The sequence below is a fragment of the Carettochelys insculpta genome, chromosome 1 (assembly GCF_033958435.1).
Source record: "Carettochelys insculpta isolate YL-2023 chromosome 1, ASM3395843v1, whole genome shotgun sequence".
NCBI lineage: Eukaryota > Metazoa > Chordata > Testudines > Carettochelyidae > Carettochelys > Carettochelys insculpta.
In genome coordinates, this window is record NC_134137.1 from 310,028,493 (window position 1) to 310,049,960 (window position 21,468).

The 21,468-nt window shown below is 45.2% G+C and overlaps 1 protein-coding gene across 2 annotated transcripts in view; it reads right to left on the minus strand.

The window, feature by feature from the left end:
• TBC1D15 (TBC1 domain family member 15) overlaps positions 1-21,468 on the minus strand; it is a 97,560-nt gene that overhangs the window by 74,269 nt on the left and 1,823 nt on the right. For both annotated transcript variants that reach the window (XM_075012784.1, XM_075012792.1), the window contains exons 2-3: positions 841-939; positions 500-574 (exon numbers count right to left, since the gene is read on the minus strand). In XM_075012784.1, the coding sequence (XP_074868885.1) occupies positions 500-574; positions 841-939 (174 nt within the window). The remainder of the gene's footprint in view (positions 1-499; positions 575-840; positions 940-21,468) is intronic.

Sequence of the window (21,468 nt, forward strand, 5' to 3'; positions counted from 1 at the left end):
TACCTATCCCAATTTAAGCTCTTCCAAATTCTAATCAAAACAAAGCAAGTTTTATTTATTTGTATTATAACAACTTTGTTTTGGTGCATTCTAAGCTAGTATGGTTAAAGCCTAGAGGCTTTAAACAAAGCTTTTTCTTTCCTTGACCTAAAACATTTTAGTGAGGGTGTGTGAGCTAACATCTTAACACAGTATCTTTAAATCCTAGTCTAGTTAGATACACAGAAGTAGCACTCCTCTCTTTCATTCTCTAAGTGTTAGATTTTATTGGATCCTAGCACTAGCCACTCGAGTCTAAAATGCAACTGTTATTTTGTTCTGTTTATACATAATGGGATCCAGGAATAGGGATTCTAGGCGCTGCAATAACAAAAATAACCAGCAGTCTGAATAAGTGAATATCTAGTTTTAAGATCATCTACATAAATTTAACAGATGAACAATAAAACACCTGTAGGAGAGAAAAGAAAAGGTGAAAGCCAATAATTAATAAGCATACCTTTCCTGCACAGAGGATATTGGAAGAGTCCAAATTGTCATCTGATGGTCGCCAATCTACTATTACTTCAGCTTCCTACAAAAGAAGATACATTTATCCATCAAAATACAAACAGTGAGGTTATAATTAAGAAAATCCACATCCCTCTATGTATTTAACAAATTACATAGGTTTACTTTATACATATATTATTTTTGATATAGCAGCCAAGCATCATGGTGTTCATTAACAAATACAAAACACTAAAGATTTTTATCTTAATATTTTAAACTTATGAAGATATGTTAAACTCTGAAGGTAAATGTTAGAAAAAAAATCTAATAGTTGTATCAAATCATTACCTTTTCTATGACACGTAATACTCCTGATATTAAACTGTCCTGGTCATCATTTTTTGCACAGGATGAATGAATGAAAACCCCTTCTTGTTCATATATAACCTGTAAAAACAATGGATCAACATGTATTTTTAGAGCAGAGAAACCATCTGGACAACATAAGTGCCTAGACAGCTAGTACAAGGGAAACTTTACTCACGGTACTACTGTCAGGTGCTAAAAATCACATTTACAACATCAAAATGGTAGTATACAATTGACCTGAACTGTAATTTAAATTTAACCCCACCGCACAGACACAAAAAAGTGAGTTGCCACAGCCTTATCCTGCAAAAGAAATGAATGTTCAACAAAACACTTCAGTATAAAGAAAAATTAATGTATAGGCTCAATGAAACACTGTAGTATAACATTACTTACAAGAATTTTAGATAATTAAAACTACTGGTAATTGGAATGGTGATCTCTGCTTGTATCTAGGACTGTCAAGAGATTTTTAAAAATTGCAATTAATCAGTTCTTATAACAATACCATGCACTTAGCAATTTTTAGATTTTTTCTACATTCAAATATATTGATTTCAATTACACAGAATTCAAAAGTGTAAAGTATTCAATTTATATTTTGATTACAAATATTTGCACTGTAAAAAAATGTGAAGATTTTTTCAATTCACCCAATACAGATACTGTAGTGCAATCTCTGTCATGAAAGTTGAACTTACAAATGTAGAAATATGTACAAAAAACTGCATTCAACAAGAAAGCGTAAAACTTTACACCCTTCAAATCCACTCAAACCAATTTCTTCTTCAGCCAATTGCTCAAATGTTTGTTTACATTTGCTGGAGATAATGCTGCTCATTTGTTGTTCGGAACATCCTGAAAACAAGAACAGATATTGGCATGGTGCTGTTACGGCTGACATCTCAAGATATTTACATGCCAGATGTGTTGAAGATTCACATCGCTTTGTGCATCAACCACCATTCCAGAGGGCATATGCCCATGCTGACAGCTGGTTCTGCTTGATTACAATCCAAAGCAGTGCGAACTGATGCATGTTCATTTTCACCATTTGAGTCACATGCCACTGGCAGGTAAATTTGTTCTGTATCAGAATGTTTCTCTTTTTAGACCTCCTGAAAGCAGGCTCCAGACTCCATTCCTCTCAGATTTTGCAAGGCACTTCTGGTTCTTAAACTTTGGATTGAATGCTGTAGCTATCTTTAGAAATCTCACCTTGATATCCCCCTTTGTCTTTTGTTGTTTCTCCAGAGAAAGTGTTCTCAAAAAGAACAAAATCTGAGACTACAATAACATGAATGGCAGAATGCAGGTAAAACAGAGCCAGAGACATACAATTTTCCTCCAAGGAGTTAATTCACATATTAATGCATTTTTTAAAACAAGAATCATCAGCACAGAAAAGCATGTTTTTGGAATGGTAGCCAAAGCATGAAGGGATATATGAATGTTTTGCATACCTGGAACAAATACCAAGCAATACAGGCTATAAATGTCCAAGGCAAAGGCCTGTTCTCACTTTCTGATGGCATTGGGAATAAGTAGTGAGCAATGCTATCCACCATACATGTAAACAATGTTCTTTGTCCTACTACAGTAAACTCTCCCATATATGGCAGCCCTGGGACTGGGAGATGGCTGGATATTCAACTATTCTGGATAACAGAGAGGTATGCTTTGCAATGCATAACAAAAATTAGATATCAGGAAGCAAACTAAAATGTAGGCAGAGTACTTTATTTACCAACAGCATTATTGTATACTGTAAACTTATACTGTATATGCTGTATTTATCTTTACTATACTATACTTATGGAAAGGTAACTAAAATTTACTTACGGTTAACACGCCAGTTATTTGAAAGTTCTGGATGATAGAATGCCAGATATAAAAGAGTTTACTGTAATTGGCTAAACAAGAAATACAATTGAGTGGACTTGCAGCCTGTGAAGCAGGATCCAGCCCCTCAAGACTTTTAATCCAGCCTGCTGCCAGCCCCTAAAGCAACTAAGGGGAGGGGAGAGCTTCAGGTGCTGTCCCTGCCCCCATCAAAATTTCTCAGAGCCTACTGGCCGTTTACCCATCAATGAGAGCTGAAATTTTTTGCTGGGATTTTGCTGTTGGTGGGGGCAGTGCAACACAATTTCTTGGCTCCCACTGGCTGGTTTCTGGCCAATGAGAGCTGGGAGATTTTGCTGCAGGCAGGGCAGCGTGCAATGCTCTCCCACTCCCCAGCATGGAGAGCCACGTGGAACAGTCAGTGGGCTGGGGCTGCTGGAAGGCACGTAAGACTGCCTGAGAATGCTGCAGGCCGGGAGCTATTTCAGCAAGCACATCCTGGCCAGAGACTGTCTCCAGCACCAGTCCCAACTCCCTCCCAGGCTCTACATCCCCTCCTATAACCCTCCTTCAGGCCAGAAGCCTCTCCTGCATTTACACGCCTTCCCAGACCCCACACTCCAATCCCATGTCCCAGGTCACCACCCAAAACCCTCTGTGCCCTCCTTCCCCAAGTCAACTCCCTCTCAAACCCTGCACCTGCTCCTACATCCCTCCACCAGGTTAGAATTGCCTCCTGCCCCCATACCCTTTCCCCAACTCTGCACGTTGATGCCCCTCTCAAACCTTACACCATCTCCAGCAACCCAAGTCTCTACTCCAAGTTCCCTTCTGCACCCAACCTCCATCCCAGACCCTACGCCACCTCCAAAGGAAAAAGTGGCCCTTGACCACTTTCCAAAACCTTGGTGTGCCCCCCCCCCGACATTAAAAATTATTGCCCACTCCGCTCTAAAATTTTATATTGTATTGAGTGCAGTTATTCAACAACAATAAAATACCAACATATGTAAGTTGCACTGTTTCAACAGAGATTGCTCTATAGTGTTTGTATGAGTTGAACTGAAAAACAGTGCAAATATTTGAAGCCACAAATAAAAAGCGATCAATGACCATTTTGTATTCTGTGTTTTAGCTGAAATCAATGCATTTGAAAAGGTAGAATTAACTACGGTTAATCCACTGCCGTACTTTTATTGACTCTGTATGATGTGTATCAAAAGTTAAAGATTTACATACAAAACTTTCTGCTGAATGAGATTGTTTTCCCTCAAAAATTATTTTGCAACAAATCTAAACACTGTGACCTCACCTACCCAGTTTCATCATTATCTTCTGTGCTGCTTAATATAAAATAACCATAATCAAAAAATTACCAAAGGAAATGAAAAACTAGCTCACTGCAAACCTGAACAAATCCATTCATTTGTCAGGGTGCAGGGGAACCTAGGGGGAAAAACTTCAAATGCTCAGTACTAAGGTTTTAGGAAGCGAAACATTATGTGATTCACTTCATAGGCATATTTGTTCCTCAAATGCAAAATGGCATGCATTGTTCAAAATGGAGAAATGTTCACTTCTGCAAATAAAACGTAATCATCATCTCCACTAACTAGCTCGGCTTTTCGAATATGTACTAAAATACTAATACCATTTTACAAATGCAATTGTTTTTTCAACTAATTTAATTACAATTTCAAATGCAGTAATCCAAATTTGCTAAAGAACACGCTAACTGGCTGTTGTATTGGCTGGACACAGCACAGGTCTTAAAACTTGGCAAACCTCTGGATTTAACTTTTCAGTCTTCTGTAAATATATTTCCCATAATATTTTGTGCAACACACCAATCTTACCCACAAACTTAAAACTAAATAATTAATTTTAAATGTTAGAGACAAAAAATGAACTTGGGTTGCACCTCAGGAGTTTGGACAATCCAATCCAGAAAAAAAACAAAAAGATATCTGACAGATTCCCATGCTCAGGCTGCTGTTACACTACCATTGTCCCGGCAGAGGGGCCATGGTAATGAGGCAATTCGAAGCAAGCTAATAAGGTGCCGACATGCATATTCAACACCTCATTAGCAAAACAGCAGCAACGCAAACAAACTTCGATTTTCAGATTGACAATGAAGATGGGAGCAGCTTCTAAATAAGTGCCCTGCTTCAACATTCCCTTACTCCATTCTAGTTCTCTGGGAGTAAGGGAATGTTGAAGCAGGGCACTTATTTCAAAGCGGCCCCCCTCTGCACTATCAATCCGAAAAATTAAAGTTTGTTCGTGCAGCCACTATTATGCTAATGAGGCACTGAATATGCATGCACGAACCTCATTAGCCTGCTTCGAATTGCCTCATTACCATGGCACGTCCAACAGGAGCACGGTAGTGTAGCAGCACCCTCATAACATTACTGACCGGGGAAGTTTTCCTTGCTGGACACTCACCAGACCGGTGTGAAGGGATCTAAATACTGAATTCCATATGACCTTAGCTTGCTGGGGCTGAGCAGAGTTCAGACACCATCCCTGACTTTGGTCATCCAGACTTGCATTTCAGGTGCAGACTTTAGGTCTAACACACTCCTTGGTAACAGGAGCCCTGTGGCCTAACTGCCTAGGCCAGCGGGTGGGGAACTAGCCAGGACCCAGTCCATGAGGCTTGGGGCTCAGCACCCCCTACAATGGGGATCCCACACTTGTGCAAAAAACATGTGCTTCTCTCTGCCGCCTGAAGAGCTGGAGTGCAATGCTGGCTCCCCGCTGCAAGGGGAGGGGAGCCCTGAGCCACAGAGGCCTGATGCAGGCAAGTCTAGGCCAGATCTGGCCTGCAGGCTCTGCCTGGCAGGGGGAGAAAGCAACTCCGCACACTGCCATTCCCCCGCCCCTGCCAGGGGAACAGCAGGGCAGGGAAGTGCTCACCTGAAGGTTTTTCTCATGCTGCTCCCATTACATTGGCCAGAATCACAGCCAACGGGACCAGAGGAGGCAGTGCCTGGGAACAGTGAAGGGCATAGCACCACATTCGCTCCTCTGCAGCTACACCAGGCAAGCACCCCTTGCATTCCCCTCATGCATGCACACACACACACACCCAGCCTCCCACAACCAGCTGACGCCTGCACCGTCCTTCCCAGACCCCCTCCACCCTTAAACTGGCCCCGTATTCTCCCTCCTGCCCAGACCCCCGCATCCCCACACCACTCCCCAGCAGCCCTGCCCTGAACCGTTAGTTTTTGGCCCTACACCAGAGTCTAAGGAGGCCCACAGAAGAGTTAATCTAATGGGGCAGAAGCCCCAAACACTGGTCCTCCCCACCCTCCAACACCGTGGGACTGGATCACAAAGGGTGTGAGCTGTCTCAGTAGGGGGTCATACGAGTGAGGGTTTGGGGGTCATTTTTTGCTTCTCATTTGTGTGGCCCCCATCTGACTTTTCTGTGAGTTAGTGGCCCTGAACCCAAAAAAGGTTCCACACCCCCTGGCTAAGGCAGTGAAAAGAGAAAAGTTACTCACCTGTGCAGTAACGATGGTTCTTCGAGATGTGTCCCCGTGGGTGCTCCACAGTAGGTGTCGGGCTCACCCCGGCGCCGCAGCTCGGAAAATCTTCAGCAGTCTCCGTCGGGTCGCGCATGCGTGCGCGATCCAGTCCCCGCCAGTTCCTGATCAACCGCTCCAGACGCCCCTGAAAACACGCAAACAGAGCTCCGAAGTGAGGAGGAACGGGTGGGTAGTGGAGCACCCACGGGGACACATCTTGAAGAACCATCGTTACTACACAGGTGAGTAACTTCTTTCTTCTTCGAGTGGTCCCCGTGGGTGCTCCACAGTAGGTGACTACCCAGCAGTAACCATCCCCCGAAAAAGGAGATGGGTACCCGATTTATGGGCAGCTTGCCCTTGAAAGGACTGCTGTCGACAGGCGTGTATCCTCATCAAGCATCCTCTGCATGGCGTAGTGCTTGGTGAAGGTGTCATAGGGAGACCACGTCGCCGCTCTGCAGATCTCTCAGCGTGATGCCTTTGAATAAGGCCGTTGACGCCGCCATCGCCCTAGCAGAGTGGGCTCTTGGCGGAACTGGCAGAGTCGTCTTGCAAATCTTGTAACACAGTCTTATGCAAGACACAATGTGATTTGAAATCCTCTGTGAAGATAGTGCTTCTCCTTTTGACCTGGATGCAATGGACACCAGGAGTCTGTCCGTTTTCCGGAAAGGTTTAGTTCTATTGATGTAGAAGACCAGTGCCCTTCTTATTGCAAGTAAGTGCAACCGTGCCTCTTCATTTGAGTTGTGAGGCTTAGGATAGAACGAGGGCAGCACTATTGGTTCGTTGATATGAAAGTCTGAAAAGACCTTCGGAACGAAGGCTGGGTGTAATCGTAAGACCACCGCTTCTTTTGAGAAGATCGTGCAGGGTGGTGCGGACATTATGGCTGCGAGCTCACTCACTCTGCGAGCTGACGTGATTGCCAGGAGGAAAGTCGTTTTAATAGTAAGTAGTCGAAGGGGGACCGTAGCCAATGGTTCAAAGGGCGGTCCCGAGAGGGTGTGTAGAACTAGGTCTAAACTCCATGACGGCGGTATTGGTTTCCGAGTGGGGTACAGATTCACCAACCCCTTTAGGAAACGCGAGATAACAGGATGGGCAAATGTGGTTGATCCATCCTCTTCATGTCGAAACGCTGATATAGCCGCCAGATGCACCTTTATAGAGGATAGGGAAAGTCTGTTTTGTTTGAGTTGTAGCAAATAATCCAGAATCGTAGGTAGGGTGGCGTCCTGGGGTATTAGTTGCCTGGAGGAACACCATTCGGAAAAACGCAACCATTTGTGCTGATAAGTCTTTCTGGTGGAAGTTCTCCGACTACATTCAAGGACTTGTTGTACTCCCTCTGAGCATGTAGTCTCTAAGGCGCTTAGCCATGGATTAGCCATGCTTGTAGCCGAAGTCTCTTCGGGTGCGGGTGCAGTATTGACTCCCGAGCCTGAGTGAGAATGTCCGGTACTGTTGGTAGGGGAAATGGCCGATGTTGAGCCATGCACAAGAGCAATGGGAACCACTGTTGCCGGTCCCAGGTTGGGACTATGAGTATCATGCGTGCTCTCTCCCTTCTGGCCTTCTCCAAGACCTTGTGTATAAGTGTCGTGGGAGGGAACACAAAGTAGAGGGCTCTTCCATGGGATCATGAAGGCGTCCCCCAAAGACTCCTGTCCCATGCCCGCTCTGGAGCAGTATTGGGGACATTTCTTGTTTTCTCGGGTGGCAAACAAGTTGATTTGGGGAAAACCCCATCTGCGGAACACCTGGTGAAGTAGGCCTGAACGGATCTGCCACTCGTGAGTGGGCGCAAAGTGTCTGCTGAGTTGGTCCGCCTTGACGTTGTGGACCCCCGGTAGGTATGAAGCCTTTATGATTATATTGTTGGCGATGCACCAGTTCCAGAGTCGGTCTGCCTCCGCACAAAGCGTAAGAGACCTGGCACCCCCTTTCGGTTTATATAAACATGGTGGTGGTGTCGTCGGTATTCACACCGACTATTTTTCCGCGCAGATAATTGTGAAAATGCCTGCACGCATTGAACGCTGCCCTGAGCTCTAATATGTTTATGTGCAGTGTCTTCTCTGCGGGGGACCATAATCCTTGAGTGGTTTTGTTGTCCATGTGAGCCCCCCATCCCATATGGGAGGCATCTGTTGAAATGAACACAGTAATCTGCAGTTGGCGGAAGGGCACCCCTGTTAGGAGATTCTTGGGGTTTCCCCACCATGTTAGCGAGCTTCGTGCCTCTGTTGTAAGTGATACCCTCTTGTGGACGGTGTGGATTGAGAGTTTGTATACGGTTGCCAACCAATGCTGCAATCCTCGCATATGCAGCCTGGCGTTTTGCACCACAAACGTGGTGGTTGCCATATGCCCCAACAGTTGTAAGCACATGAGAACTGGAACAGTGGGGCTGTACGTTAGTAGTTGTACGAGAGATTTGATGGCACGAAAACAAGCCTCGGGTAAATACACCCTTCATGTGACTGAGTCTATGCGAGCCCCTATAAACTCTATATTTTGCGTGGGGTCGGTCTTTGACTTTGAGAAATTGATGATGAGGCCCAGTGAGGTAAATGTTTTTGTGGTGATGTGTATCATCCGTAATACCGCCGCCCGCGAAGTTCCCTTTAGCAGGCAGTCGCCCAGGTACGGGAAAATGAAAACTCCCTGTCTGCTTAGGTATGCTGACACCACCGCTAAGGTCTTGGTGAAGACTCTGGGTGCTGAAGAGAGTCCAAATGGGAGGACTCTGTACTGGAAATGATCTGTGCCCACAACGAACCAGAGGAAACGCCTGTGGGCTGGATGAATTGCAACATGAAAATATGCATCCTGTAAGTCGAGGGCTGCAAACCAATCGCCATGGTCTAGTGCCATGATTATTGAAGCCATCGTAGTCATTTTGAAGCGCTGTTTGCGTAGGTACTGGTTCAGTGCGCATAGATCCCAAAATGGGTCTCCACCCTCCTGTCTTCTTTTCCGTCAGGAAATACCTGGAGTAGAACCCTTTGCCTTGAAATTGTTCCGGTACTCTCTCCACCGCCCCCAGGAATAGGAGGTGGTCCACCTCCCGCCTTAATTCCGGTAGGTGAGAGGGGTCTCTGAGAAGGGGTGCGGTGGGAGGATTTGGTGGAGGTAAAGACTGGAAGGGGATCGTGTATCCCGTGTTTACAATCTCCAATACCCACTTGTCCGACGTGATGCTTTTCCATTGTGGGTAAAATGGCTTGAGTCGGTGATGGAACATGTACTGAGATTGGCACTGAGGTACGGTCTTGGCTTCGCGGCCCTCGATATACCCGTCAAACTTGCTGTCTTGCACTTTGCCCTGCGGAGGCGTTGCCCTGCTGAGGCTGGTGCCTAGGGCCCTTATAACGTGTTTGTTGAGAACGTCCCTGATCATACCCCGGTTGAAATTGGGTACGTTGCTGTTGGTAACCATAACGGCATTGCTGAGGATAAAATTTCTTCCTTCTGAACGGCGGGGTATATATCCCCAAAGTCCCAAGTGTCACTCTGGAATCTTTGCTCAAGTGTAGGACTGAGTCAGTTGATTCAGCAAACAATTTTATTTTGTCGAAGGGGAGGTCTGCAATTTTGACCTGTAACTCCTTTGGAATGCTGGATGTGTAAAGCCATGACTCTCTCCGCATTACCACTTCAGTGGCCACAGCGCGGGCCCCTGTGTCCGCCACATCCAGTGCAATCTGCACGCTCGCTCGAGAAGCTGCGTAGGCCTCTTGCACAATTGCCTTAAGAATTGGCCTTTTATCCTCCGGAAGGAAGTCCATGAGGGCAGTAAGCTTGGAATAGTTGTCAAAATTATGATTCGACAAATGAGCGGCATAGTTGGCCATGCGGAGCAACAGAGTAGAGGAGGAGTAGGCTTTTCTACCCAGAAGATCCAGCTTCTTTATGTCCTTGTCCAATCCCCCAGATTTGTACTGGGACGATTTGGACCTGTGTTGGGACGATTCAACCACTCGCGAGTTTGGCTGTGGATGACTAAATAGAAACTCCATACCTTTCGCAGGGACGAAGTACTTTTTGTCCGCTCTTTTGTTGGTAGGAGGCGCGGATGCTGGAGTCTGCCATATATTAGTGGCTGCCTCCATGATTGCATCGTCCAGAGGAATAGCAATTTTAGAAGAAGATGGAGGCCTGAGGTTTTTAAGGAGTCTGTGGTGTTTCTCCTGCACCTCCGCCACTTGAATATCTTGGGATTGAGCTACTCGTTTGAACAGCTCCTGGAACTGTTTCAGGTCATCTGGGGGAGAAATGTCTCCAGGGACCACGGCCTCGTCTGGCGATATCTGTCTCAGGTGTTGGAGCCTGAGAGGATTCCGTCTGCAGCCGTTAGCGGTTGAGACGGAACTGGCGGGGACTGGATCGCGCACGTGACTGTAAGCGCGTGAAGAGCTGACGCGCATCAGCGCATGCGCGACCCGATGGAGACTGCTGAAGATTTTCCGAGCTGCGGCGCAGGGGCGAGCCCAACACCTACTGTGGAGCACCCACGGGGACCACTCGAAGAAGAACTACACCCTTCTGCCACAAGCCTTGGCAGTTGCTCTTGCCCATTCACTAGTGTCTCAGCAAAGGTGTGAGCCCTCTGCAGTATTCAGCATTTGACTGATCCAAACCCTTATCAACTGGCAGGTCAAATATTGTCAAAAACATGAAAGCACTAATTTATTAGACAACAACCAAAAGAGCACAAGTTCATAGCCTCAAAAATTATCATCCTCAGATATTTATGCCTAATTACAAAAGTAACAAAGTACATTAACTCAGAAAAATGCAGCACAAAATGAAAGGAGATTCTTAAAGATGAATTTATTTAAAGTATGTTATGTTAGTATTTAAATGTGAGTATTATTCAAATTCTGAAGAGTTACAAAAGAAAAGCGAAATGACAAATATACACCAACTATGGAAGAAACAGGTCATTTTATGCACTTAGGCTAGGTAGACAGCAAGCATCTTAATGCATGTATTCTATTTATGTTGGGAAGAAGGTTTAATGACTGAACATGCCTCTCCCTCCCCCACTCACTTCTGAATTACTTTCTGTAATTCAGTCTAGAAGTTTAGATAGAATAATCTGGACAAGGACTGTGGTCTTCTAACATGCGTGTGTGTGGAATCACTATGTTTAAGAATATTCCACCCAATCAAGATGCTCATTACTTCACATTTTTCCCCAAAAGGATGTATTAGGCTGTAGCAAAGTGAACAGATGAGGTTTTTTAGTAGGCTTGCGTACAGCTGGCATTCATGCAATCAAGACGACAAACTGTGACCTACCATCAGTGAATTTTTGTTTGAATATATCTGGCAATATTTGACTGTGGGCAAGCAATATGAAGTCAACTGACTGGTTTACCAAACCTAGCTTCTTGGTTTACAGTTTACCTGTTCTGAAGTACTTGACGACAAAAGCCAGATAGAATTCGTCCAGGATACTAAAATGCTATTTTTAAATAGCATGAGAAATACATAGATCTATACAAAATAAACAACATACCTTTATACACTTCCCTGCTTCAGGTTCCCCACCAGTCTGATTTGGGCTTGAGCCAAATCCTCTGGAAGGTCTAGAATCCTTCTGCAATTCAGTTTCTCTTCAAAATCACGGAGGTTTTCTAGCTCAGCTAGTCATCTGAGGTTGGCTGCTCCCACAGTTAAACAGGACTCTGCTGCTATGAAACATGCCTGCCTCTTCATCTCTCCTGACCAAAGCTTCTGAATCTAAAATCTGCGTCTCCCTACCTACACCTCTATTCTTTGTTCTTCTGCTGTGAATTTTCTACTCTTCCCTCACTACAAATAAGCAGGTGTGACTAATTTCTTTGTAACCTCCTTATCATATATCCATTACCCCAATGCTCTTCCCACCAAACAGATGACCATGAAGGTCCAATCACCCTCCATTGTATCCAGGATTGTTCTACAGTGAGACTCTGCAAATGGTGGATTTCATGTCGGTATAGAGGCATTCCAGGAGACGAGTTTCCTAACAAATTAGTAACAACCAAAATTCCCATATTACACAGACAGGTTCCCTGAATCAAAGTTTCTCCTCTACAAGCAAAGAGCTCAAAGATCTCTTTGGAAAATGAGAACTCTTTGGAGAACATACTTTAAACCAAATAATATTTTAAGCATTTAACAACCACACAAGTCTTGAATATTTGAAATGAGAGGAAAACACTCAACTCTTAGATTATTTTTGCCATTATTTTCTGTGCTACACTCAATTCTCTCCACATAGTCTTCATTTCCACATAACAAATTAAATGCTATTGCCCATGGAAAATCAATTAGAGTATAATCCCAGCTAATTCTATTAATCTACACACCTCTACAGGGTTTGCAAACTCACAAATCACGTCTTTCCTGTTGCTGCAACGCAGTAGCTCAGGAACTTCACCTAACCATGTCCAGACTTTTCAAATACGGTATGGTAGGACATTCTCGTTCATGTCAGTCTGGTGCCTAAGATGTGAGAAGTCCATCCGTTTACACAAAGCTTTGCCTGACAGGTGATCACAGCTCTCTAGTTGTGGAAGCTGTCCTTTAGTTACATTTATAGTGATCAAATATTTGATATGATTAATTATTTTCCATAAATCTTTAGTCACGATATCATTATCTCCAGTTTCTCCAAGTATGTGTGATTTGAAATACCACTCCTAACTTTTGACTTTCTACGAATCCAAAATATAAATGCTTTCTACTCAACATATTGGATAATGTGATTTTTTTTCAAGCCGTTTTCAAGTTTCTCTTTAACTAATGTCATCAGCACAAGTACTTGGTCATGTGTGCTACAACCTTGGTAAAAGCTGGCTTGGTCAGGACTGAAAATTCTCTCCACAAATTAGATAATATGCACTGTAGGACCATGCACTCCAGTGCCTTAAAGCAATCTTTCCAGGTACCAACTCAGCCCAGAAGAAGAGTCTCTCTTACCATGGGGTCTTTCCTTCTGCCTTATTTCCTCCATGAACTTAATACAATTCTGTGGTGACCTTGACGCCTTCTTTCGCTGCCTCCGTCTAAAGGAATTCTTCCAACACAGCTGTAAACAACAGTCTGACTCTCTCAACTCCCTCTACCAACACCAAAAGAAGAAGAACTCTATGTGGACTCCCACGACTGCCGTAGTGAAAGTCTGGATTTCTACGTACAATGATTCCGCAACCATGCTCAGACTGACATTATACGCAAATAATGCCAAATGAGAGACAATCTCAACTATGCTGAACACTACGCTGTCCAGAGTCTCAAAAATAACCCAGACATTATAATCAAACCAGCTAACAAAGGGGATGCTGTGGTCATCATGAATAAATCAGACTATGAAAAGAAGGCTGCCAGACAACTCTCCAACACCACATTTTACAAACCTCTCTCTCCTCATCCCACTTTGGAATTCCAAAAGATATTACAATAACTACTTAAGGAACTCACTGCTGCTACTTGGGACCTTATTAACTCAGACACACCTGAGCCTCATCCTGGATTATTCTATTTACCTCCCAAAATCCACAAACCTGGAAACCTTGGACGACACATCATTTTGGGTATTGGCACCCTTACCACAGTTACATGGACTCCCTCCTCAAATCCTATGCTACCAATACTCCCAGCTATCTCCAAGATACCACTGACTTACTGAGGAAATTACAAAACATCAGAAAAGTTCCTAACACCATCCTTGCCACCATGGATGTAGAGGCTCTGCACATTAATATTCCACACGAAGATGGATTACTAGGGATCAGGAATACCATCCCTGATGTCACCACAGCCAATCTGGTGTCTGACCTCTCTAACTTTGTTCTCACCCACAATTATTTCCGATTTGGGGACAATTTGTACCTCCAGATTAGTGGAACTCCTATGGGCACCCGCATGGCCCCGTAATATGCTAATATATGTATGGTGGACCTGGAACAATGATTCCTCAGCTCTTGTCCCCTATTACCCCTCCTCTATTTAAGATACATTGATTACATCTTTATGATTAGGACCCATGGTATAGAGTCTCTCAATTCCCGGGTTGGCTCAAATTATGAATCTAAACTCCCTTATATAACAAATCTATAACATGTGGTGCATGTAGATAGGCTGCTGGCATATACAAGTGTGGTCTCTCCTTCAGAAATGCTTTTAGTTCTCAGACTTTTCTGTCAGCTGTTGGAAGTACAAATTGTTCCTTTCATTGGATCAGAATTTTTACCAGACTATCTACTTTTACACCATTTTGTGGCTTGGGATTAAAAAACAAAGGCTTCCACAAACTGCTATTGCTAATTATCAGAATGTTCATACATTGGTGTGAATTCCATGCACATTAATGCAAGACTGCTGTACCCAAATTACTTATTTAGTAGGTGCTTAGTCATCTAGCCAAGCGATGGCACCTTTAGTGGCATAATGCAGTTCTTCTATACCATCAGTGAAAACTAGTTGGCAGACAGAGCCATGGACAGTTTGGGGTGGCAGCCCTGGCCCACGGCAGCCACCCCAACTGTACTGTGGATGGGACAGTCTCTCATAATAATACTAAGACCAAGGGGGCTAAAGCAGCCTGAGGGATTACCTGGGAGATCTGGAGCCAGCAGCAGAGGTTAGACCTCCCCACACTTAACACCAAAGCAGAAGACACAGGCAGCAAAGCAATCCAGCAGCCTGTACCGCTCCACTGCCCTCTTTCAGCTGGGTCATTCCACTTCCTGTTACTCCCACCACCACAGTGAGTGAAGGAAGGAGCCAACCCACATTTCCCAAGTTGTATCTCTCCTGAGAGGGGCCTTAGGAGAAGAGGTTCAATACTCTTTCAGAGCAAAGATGGGAGAAAGTAGAGCAGGAAGAAGCAAGCCAGGGATGCAGTACTGGCAGGGTGGAAAAGAGGTAGGTCCAGGGGCACAGTGGGGGGTTGCCCCAGGCCCCATGTCTGAGGCAAGGGGGGGTTGTCCCAGGTTCCATGCCCCCTTCGGACAGTCCTGTCAGAAGGCATTAATGAATAATGTGTTATCTGTGTTGTGCCATAGCTGCACAAAGGGCTGTCACTAAGGTCCTAGCAATACTTGTTGGCTGCACAAAACTCTTGCCTGGTCTGGAAACTGTTTAACAGGGACCAATGGCAACAAAGCAGGCTAAAACCAGGCAGGCAGATTATGGAGTCAGCAACAACGGATTGGTTGGGGTTTATAACAGACAGCCGTTCCTCTCACCATTGTTTCCACCCTAACATCCTGACATGGCAGATGTGACCATACTGAGAGATGTGATGGCATATGTGCACCTGGCAGTTTAAAAAAGTCATTGTGCAGCAGCAGGCTTGGGTCAGCAATATACTTGAAAAAGTATATGCCAGTGGCAACCTCTCATTTGAGATAAGGAGGAGCAATATTGCTCAGAACTGGTTGCCATGGGAGTGGAGTTGGACACAGAGTGCTGGAGATGATGCATAGAGGGTACATAGCTGCATATCCACCAGTTTGATGTGTAACAAATAACTCCATATTGGTGCATAATGCAAATACCAATGAATAAAAAGCGGCAACAGCTGACTTCTGCAGGGTTGGGGCACAAGCACCCCATGACAAACCTGCCAGTTTGCTCAGAAGATTATGTCCAACTACAATCTTTGAACGCACCAGTCACTGTCAGAACAGCAAATGAACACCTCTTAAAAATCCTAGAAAAAATGACTTTATTCTGACTATACACTAGTGAATTACTATTAGTAACTCTAAAAGTTATGCTAATTACACTAGAAAACAAAAGGTCAATTGTATGTAGTAAGGGTAAATTACCTAACTAGTTCCAAGCACAACAAACGACAGAGGAAAATATTTCTTTCATTAATATTTCAAAAATAGGAACTATCCTCTGTCAATTTTTTTTCCTTATCTGCAACCCTTCTCTTTTAATTCCTTGTTTGGCTCAATTATGAATATAAGCACAGGCTAAGAAAAGAACCCACTGTATAAGCCAGCTTTCCTTTCTTTCATGTCTGAACTGTGAGGCTTATCACAGAAAATGTACGTCTAGGGCAATTTCATTGCATGTGTGTTTTCATTATTGAAAAGAAGGCAATAAAAAAGTAATTATACAGATCAAGACAAAAGCGCAAGCTTTTAAAGATTCTGCAGTTTACCATTTGGAACAACAAGTAACCACTTGATACTACAGTTTAGTAAAACATTGAGAATACTGTTTATGCCTTGAAAATGTACATATATAAAGAAAACACTCACACTAAAAACTCAAAATTGACCTGTATCAGGCTGAATTACAACCATGCTTCCAGACTACCTTGGATAGGTGGCATGTATCCTCATCAGCAGCACTTCCACCGAGCTAACAGTGCCAGTGTGGGGAGCACAGAGTCTCAGTTCTGCTAGCAGCCCACTTTCAGATCCCTCCTGCCAGATGTTAAAGCAATTAAACTGAGTTCTACATTTTCTGCGTGGTAGAGCAGGGAACCACAAATGGCTCCTTAAAGAGCTACATGTTGCTCAGAGCCACTCAACCAGCTTTCAAAATAGTGCCAATGCTGGTTGCACCGACTGGATGAAAAGGCTCTGCGCCCACAGGCCACGTCCGATTTAGAAGGTAGGGTAGACATGGCTTTGGAGACTATTCCCAAACTGGCTCTGGTAAGCAGCGGAAAAAGAAAAAGTATCCTTGCATATAATTGGTATCATTAGAGTAAAAGGTCCTCATTGCCCAAAAATACTAGCTATAGCTACTCACAGGCACAAAAAAATATGGTAAATGCAACGAAGGGGAGAAAACTGATGTTCACAATATTTTAATGTAGATGGTCACTATTTCAAAAAGAACGTGAATCATGAATCATCAGTAAACTTAAAATTAAGTTATGCTTCATGAATAGATGCTTCTACTCATGAATAGAATAATCATTTTTTAGAAACACTAATAAGACAGTTCAAGGGACTTATGCCAATAGCAAAGAACCGCTACAAAAAAGCACAGGAACAAACTGGCAAAATCCTAGCTGTCACAAACATTTCAGAAAAATGACTGAGATAACAGAGGCAGCACATGAAAATGAAAAACATAGCTACAAAAGAATGACTACAGCTCAAATGTTTCCCTTACAACTGGTAACACACAGCCAAACAGAAAGGGGAAGAACAGCATTATCCTCACTTCACAGAAAATCACCAATAAGCATATAGAAACATCTTGCATGTTGATCAAGAACAACATATGATCAAAAGGCTGGACCATTACAAATAGGACCGAGAAAGTAACCCTGATTTGAACTAGTTATAACAGAAGAATACCACTGTTCCTTCTAATTTCTTATATGGGCAAAATAAATTCTGTTGTGTGCACCGAGGCACATGCAGACGAGCAGCACTGCGGGTTACTGTGGGCACTCTGCTAATCAGATGGGTGGCACCTGAACCTCTCCTGGTGGACTGCTGAAGCACTTGGATTACAGGAAGCACTGATGAAATATGGAAAAAGTGAGTGAGCAAGTCGCACAAAATGGGATTATATTGGGACGGAGATAAAAGTTCAAGTTAAAAAAAATGAAGGAATTAGGATCTAGAGTAACTCAGGCAGTAAAGGAGAAGACTTAATGGAATGTTAGTTTTGTTAATAAGAACTGGCTGCAAGCATGTATTTGTGTAAGATTTGAGACAGTCATTAACCTGGATGGTATGTTCAAACCCCAACCCTGATCTTGCCTATCCCAGCTCCTCCTCCCACTTCCTACCACCTCCTATATACACTTCCCAGGACCTTTTTACAGCAGGCAGGTGGTGCTGTCAGGAGAGCGGAAGAGTTGATCCGTAGGACTGGAGGGCTCTGAGGGAAGCTTGCCTGCTGTTGGGTAATAAGTACTTACTAATTATTACCCTCCCCTTTGGGCACTCCAGGACCTGAGAGAAAGGATCAGTAGGGGCAGGGCCAAGGGCAGAGCAGGAGGTGAGAAGAGGCAGGGTGAGGTTTGGAGGAAGCAGTGGAGTGAGTATGGACCTTTAGTAGAGGGGGCTGGTCAAACACCCCACCAGGTAGGGAGGACATCAACACCCGTACTTGTTCAAAAGTTTTGTTGCTGACTTGGTGAATCTAAGCACAGTAAACCCTGGAGTTATGCAGGGGGTTGCGTTTCTGCAAGCCCCCTCTCCCCTACTGCGCAACTCAAATTTTTCGTGCAAGTCGAGAGGAGATGAGAACCAGGCTGCAGCTTGGTTCCCAGCTCCCCTGGGCCTGCAGGAGCAGGGAAACTGACCAGCCCAGAAGGACTGGTCTATTTCCTGGCTTCCATAGTAGTACAGAGCCAGGAACCAGGGGGCAGCCTGGTTCCCATCTTCCCACTGCTTGGGGACCCAGGAAACTGACCAGCTGGTCAGTTTCCCAGGTCCCCCAAGCAGCTGAGAGCTGGGAATCAGGCAGCAGACTGGCTCCCAGCTTCCCTCCATTTGCAAAGAGAGAAAACTGAGCAGGGCAGCAGCCTTGTTCAGTTTCCTGGCTCTAGCCAGTGGAGGGGAGCTGGGAACCAGTGGCAGCCTGGCTCTCCGCTTCCTTCTGCTCTTTGGAGCCAGGAAGCTAACCAGGGCAGCTGCCCTGCTCTGTTTCCCGGCTCTGCAAGTGGAGGGGAGAAGGGAGCCAGGCTGCCACCTGGTTGCCAACTCCCCACAAATCCAGAGACCGGGAAACTGCTCCTGTCAGGAGCAGTTTCCCCACTACCATCAGAGGCGGCAGTTGTGTTAACCCAAGACATGCACTACTTAACTGCGCCTATCTCAAGAGTTTACTGCACTGGAATAATCACCAGCGTCATGGAGTGTTGGCCCCATTCTTTGCTGTTTGCCTTAACTGGGCAATCTCACTTTGGCTGAGAGCCCAATCACACATGGTTATACAGTAGTGCCTCAATTTACGCAAGGGTTGTGTTCCCACGCACCCTCGTGTAACTTGAATTTCATGTAAGCCCGGGGGTGGGCGTGGCTTTTTTCTGGCAGAATGCAGTAGAAGGACCTGGAGCTCCTTTTGAAAATAAATCCTGGGGTTGGGGGGGTAGCAGTTGGGGAGGGTTAAGCCTGGCAGTGGATCGGGACCATAGGAGGGGGGCAGGGGGTTAAGCCTGGGGTGGGTTAGGGCTGCAGAGGGTGGAGTTGAGCCAGAGCCGCATGTGGGGGGTGGGGTTGAGCTAGAACTACACACGGAGGTGTGGAGCTCGGGCCATGCCCTGGTGGTGAACCAGGGCACAGGAGATTTCAACCAGGGTGGAGGGTTGAACCAGAGCCGCATGTGTGGAGTTTGAATGGGGGGGGATTGAACCTGGGCCACGCACAGTGGGTTTGGGGGTGGGGGAGGGTTGAGTGTGAGCCACACGTGTGGTGGAGATTGAGCCAGAGGTGTGCGTGGGTGGTGCGGCAGGGCTGGGGGCATTGAACCATGGCCGTGCAGGATGCGGGGGTTGAGACAGGCCTGGGAGAAGTGGGATTTTGAGTTGCTCAACTCACATTAGTGCAAGCTGAGCGCAATTCGAAATCGCACATTTCGAGGGTTCACTGTACTGATGTACCTGCTCTGCTGCAAACCTTAAGGGTAGATGCTTTGGAGTAGCAAAAGGCTATGACTTACATCCATGGATCTTTACCAAAATGTAAAGGAGTCCTTGGCAGGGAAAGAGTTTTCTCCAAGCCCACATGCCAACCTGGAATTTGCTTTTGTAATGAGACTAGAATCCCTCAGGTCCGATAAGACCCACTGCCATAACACCTGAAGCAGATAAAATGTTTTGTTGTGGGTGAGATTGGTGGACCAAAAAATGAAACAGACTATGATAATTTGCTGGACATCCCAATCTCTCCTCAATTTAGAATGTGAAAACTGTGTCCAAATTAGGATTGTCAACTTTCCCATTTGTGGCAATGGCATCCAGTCAGGGGAGTGGGAAACCCTAAGCCCACGAGGTTTTTAGTAACATGCGGTACCAGTCTGTACCAGTCCTATGAAAGGTTCTACCATGAATCAAAAACTCAATGAGCACACAGATTAGGTCATGCAGAATACAAGCTGGATGTGACCCACCAAATCCCAAAGCCCAGCAAAACCCTCAGACAGGCTACCACTTTTAGCAGTGTGTGAACATGGCAGGCTGCCTGTATGCTGTGTTCTCACACCGCTCAAAGTGGCCACCCACATCTCTTCACCACACTCCCAATGGGGAGCTCCATGTACTTCCCCCTGCCACCAGCACAATCTTTGCAGCTCCCACTGGCTGGAAGTCAGCCAATGGGAGCTGTCTGGGCCATGCTTGTGCTCACAGGCAGTGCACAAAACCCTCCCCGCACCCCCAAAGAGGCACACAATACAGAGATGCACACGGCCCCAGCAGCCAGCCACTTTGAGCTGCATATGGGGGCATGGAAGACAGGGACCCTGCGTGAGTGTCTTGCTGGGCTGTAGTCAGGAGCCATCTAGAATATGTACATTCCAGTCAAAGCCTTCACCTGGAACCTCCATCCCTCCCTCCCACCAACTCCCTGCCTCAGATCACACCCCAAAGCCTCTGCAACCCCCACCCCAGTCACAACCCCTTCATTCACACAAAATCCCTCCAAGATCCCACATCCCCTCCCACCCCAAGCTTCCTTCTGAACCCACCTTCCACCCCAGAACAGAAACCTCCTCCATTAATATCACTGAGTAGTGCATCCCTTGACAACTTACCAAATTTTTATAGTGCACCAACCCCATAAAACGTATTTCCCACCCAGGACATAGATTTCTTAACTTGATCAGACTTGACTTCAATTACTGACAACACTATATCTTACAGCATCAAGAGGTAGCCTACACACAACAGAAACCCAGCCAAACCCAGGCTAAAACAGGCTAACAGCTATTTAGAAAAGCTAGACATACACAAATCCCTGGGTCTGGATTTAATGCATCCAAGTGTACTGAGAGAATTGGCAAATGTCATTGCAGAATGTTTGTCCATTATCTTTGAAAACTTGTGGAGAAGACAGACAGACAACCCAGGGAACTCTCAACCAGTCAGCCTTACCTCAGTCCCCAGGAAAAAAAAAAAAAAAAAATCACAGAGGGGAAGTGACCAAGGATAGTTAACATGGATTCACCAAAGGCAAGTCATGCCTGACCAAACTGATTAGCTTCTATGATGAGGTAATTGGCTCTGTGGACA